General features: G+C 53.2%; 1 protein-coding gene across 1 annotated transcript; it reads left to right on the top strand.

Moving 5' to 3' along the window:
* The first annotated feature begins 253 nt into the window (after positions 1–253).
* On the top strand, positions 254–667 carry KCNE5 (potassium voltage-gated channel subfamily E regulatory subunit 5). The gene has a single exon (XM_040644293.1). It carries the CDS (start codon positions 254–256, stop codon positions 665–667), a length of 414 nt encoding a protein of 137 aa, XP_040500227.1.
* The last annotated feature ends 3302 nt before the right edge of the window (positions 668–3969 follow it).

Raw genomic sequence — 3969 nt, forward strand, 5'->3', positions numbered from 1 at the left:
CCCACCAGCTGTCCCCTTTCCCCAGAGCGCCGAGACAGCCGGAGCCTGGGAAGAGGCGGCCTCGGGCTGGAGGGGGCGTGGTGGGGAAGGGGAGGAGGGCGGGGGTGAGGGGATAAGGAGGCCCGCGCGGCCCGCGCCCCCAGCCACTGCCCGCCCGGGAGCCGGGTGCCGCCGCCGCCTGTCACCCGCTTCCCCTCGCCCCGGGGGAAAGGTCAGCAGCGTCCTGGAGCCGCCGTGCCACTCCCCGACAGCCATGAACTGCAGCGAGAGCCAGCGGCTGCGCACCCTCCTCAGCCGCCTGCTGCTCGAGCTGCACCACCGGGGCAACGCCAGCGGCCTGGCCGCTGGTCCCGGCCCGAGCATGGGCATGGGGGTCGTGCCCGACCCGTTCGTGGGCCGCGAGGCGACCAGCGCCAAGGGCGACGACGCCTATCTCTACATCCTGCTCATCATGATCTTCTACGCCTGCCTGGCCGGAGGCCTCATCCTGGCCTACACCCGCTCCCGCAAGCTCGTCGAGGCCAAGGACGAGCCGGCCCAGGCCTGCGCGGCGCACGAGTGGGCCGCCGCCGCCGCCGAGACTGCCGCCGGCTTGCCGGCCGAGGGCCGCCGCCAGCTCGCCCCGGGGGCGCCGCCCGCCCCGGCCCAGGGCGCCGAGGGGGTCTAGGCTCGCCGCCCCGCTTGCCCCTTGCGCGCGCCCTGCTCGGCTCCCGCGTCCCTGGGCGCGGCGCCCGCCTGCTCCTTTCCTGCGCTTCCAGGCGCCGCCCCACCTGAGGCCCAGACCAGGAGAGGCCCGCAGCCCTTGTCTGGCAGGCCCTGGAAAGAAGCGCCACCCTACCCAGCCCAGACCGGTTTCTCCTCCCTCTCCTCCTCCTCCACTCCTCCTCTCCCCGCTTTTTATGCCTCCCACCCCCACTCCGCACCCCCAACTGCACTAAACTGCCTCTGCTCTCTTGTCTTCAGACAGCCCTGACAGCACGCTCCAGCCCTCTGGGAACTGAATCAACACGTCCAACGCTTGGCATTGAAGTGAAGCAATGAAGTCTTGCAGACCTCGGGGCCGTCTAGCGGGCAGCTGCTCCGGGGAGGCTGCCAGGGGCGGCTCACTGTGCAGAGCCAGCGGGCTTGCCATCACTGCCAGGCTGCAGCAGCTCCAGCTTCCTGTTGCCTTAGGGACGAGACAAAGAAGATGAAGAGACCTTAGACATCTTCCTCCTCCCACTCCCTCTTGCAGCAGGGAGCTGGCAGGGCATGAGACCAGTCTGTGGGCTGGAATGGACTGAATGGGGACTGAAGGGAGGAAGCAAGGGCAGGGAAGACCTATGACCCCAGCTGTATGGCTTTCTGGCATCCAGTTGTCATCCCAAAGGTAACTTGCCCGATTTTAGCAGCTTCCACCGTCTTATGGTGTGGGTGACTGTCGCTGGGTGTATCACCTCAGTACCTCAAATGCCACCCTGGTGTGGATTCCATTCAGTTGTTATGGCAGCTGTCTGCTTCATGTATGAACACGAGGCTCAGGCGTTGCCCTCCTCTGTAACCGGGAATGTCAGAGGCAGGTAATAAAGGTTGTTTAAGCAATGGCCTAAGACTCTTCTCTCAAGAGCTGCCGGCCTTGAGACCCATTTTTATGTAGAAAGGAATCCTTTCTGCTTTTGGAAATGATGTTTAGATTTGAGGGGGGTTGTTGCGGTACTTGTCTGTATATTCAGTTCCAACACACGGTAGAGGTGATTGTGGGGGAAGAGAAAAGGTTGATCGGCAAAATGGCTTGTTTTTCAAAGGGGTTTCAAAAGTTGGAACTGCTTTATTATATTACTTCTTTTTTTCCCCTTTAATTCTGAAACACCCTGCTTGAAATATCACGGCTAAGTAAGGATTTTCCTTGAGGCTTGGATTTTCAGAATACATTTTAACAAACCTCTCTTACCCATTACTAGTAGCTATTATCAAGGTAGTTTTTTAAAAGCCACCTTTGTCAGTCTCAAACATGTGGCTTACGAAAGAAGAGAAAAGCCATCAAATGGCGTAAATCATAAGTCGGAGGGACGATGTTTCAACTGCACAATCTTAACCAATGATGGGTAAAGCTACAGGTGCAAGTGTTTTGATTTGGCTTCTCCCTTGTCTCCCAGAGGAGTCATCAGAACTTCGCCTGCCGTGAAACGTAAATACTTAGACCTGATGGTGGCTGTTTAGGCTTCATCAAACACACATAAAAATCTCCTCTTACAGCATTAAGCCAGCAGCCCAGCTTCACGAAGCTGGTTTCGGTGACAGCAAGGCAAGAGCATATTATGGGGCACTTCAATGAGCTGATAATATGTAAACCAACCTCCATTCAAAAGGCGTTGGTTCTGACCTTGTAGCCCATCTGGTATTTTACTGGAACTGTTTATGGATTAAATGAGCTTACTTTTTTCGTGTTCCAGGATCCACTCCTTGGAAGGTAGGCCGGCGCCGCCCCCATTGGCTGATCTCAGTCTTAGTTTTATTGTAAGGCCGTGCAGGTGAATTCAGGCGTTGAGCAGCAGTCAAGAGACAATGACAACAAGAGGGGGATGCTGTGAGAGCCACCTCGGGGCCAGGCAAAGGAGGGCACAGATACCCAGCCATGCCAGGGTATGTGGCCGGGAACAGTCAACCCTGTATGTCGGAAATACAATAGTGCATCCATTGATCTGGCATGAGCGGGGACACAAGGTTGTTCTGATAATGAGCATAATCACTGGCTGGGTGTTGACAAATTGGGTACCATTTTTTTCATAGACGTTAAATAAAACATTGCCAAAATAATATAAATCTATAAAGGCTGCTCCCAGCTAATGCCCATAATTAACATTAATGTGCCAGCTGTGGGAGAATAAGTCCACCCCCACCAAAACTACCTCTACTTTCAAAAACATTTTAACTTTTATGATGATTAGGGTCCTATGAAGAACACGTATCGAGAGAAATGCACAGAACTTTCCCAGTGAGAAGAGTAGCCTGGCCTGGGAGAGCGTTGCGTTACTGTCAGTCGCTTTTCCCAAATACATTCAGGGATTGCGACTGTGTCCCAGATAATGAAGTTTCCCAAGAAGCGAACACTCGAATCTCTACCAGCCAGTGGGGTGTCAACACCATTGAAGTGATATATTGTGAATCAGCAAGATAGAAGAAAAGGGGAAAGGCAGGGCTTGGCAGTTTTGATAATGTATTCCTGAATAGTACAAGCTGACTGTCCTAACTGGGGAAGCGTTCGCCTTCTCCTGAGCGTGATTCTAATAAATTGCGGAGTGATTTCTTTCTTTTTTTTTTTTCTCAATACACCCGGCAGTCTATTTCTCCCTTCCGATTGTAAGCAGATTCTGTTTTAGGTCAGGTCAGATCTTTGCTCTATAATCATCATGAAGAAAGAGACCCATGCTTCCTTAATTGTAACTTGAAGCTTTCAACAGAGCTTCTTCAAGGAGATGTTTTGAGTTCCAACGTGGGGAAGCGCTCTATGCGCCAGCGCAAAAATACACGCCAAACTTTCACCCGTTACAGACATAATTCTGTATTTGGCCAGATTACGCGTTTCTAGAGGAGGCTATCAATGATTAACCACTTGTTTGTAGAACCACCTTCTCCCTTTTCAATTTGCCATCTCTTTTTTGAAATAAAGATCTGCACTGATTTGTATCAACAAAGAGAAAAGGGACTGGGCTGCTTTCAGAGGATCTTGCCTGCCGGCTAAAGCAAATGCGCACTGCGGTGCGGTGAAGAGCAAGGACCAGAGTGGGAGGCAGGGGTCCAGCCTGGCTTTGCCAATTAGCGGCGCTGTTTTTGCCAGGAGCGAGGCTGCCACCACTTTTTCCCCCAGGGCCTGTCTCCTGGCTATTAGGGGTTTGAGGAATCAAGTAAGATCATGCATGGGGAAAAAGCTGAGAAATACAGCAGCCGTAAGAGGCCTAAGGTGTTAAGTTTATATTTATCTTTTTCCTT

This window comes from Ursus maritimus (assembly GCF_017311325.1).
Source record: "Ursus maritimus isolate PB19 chromosome X unlocalized genomic scaffold, ASM1731132v1 scaffold_X1, whole genome shotgun sequence".
Classification (NCBI taxonomy): Eukaryota; Metazoa; Chordata; class Mammalia; order Carnivora; family Ursidae; genus Ursus; species Ursus maritimus.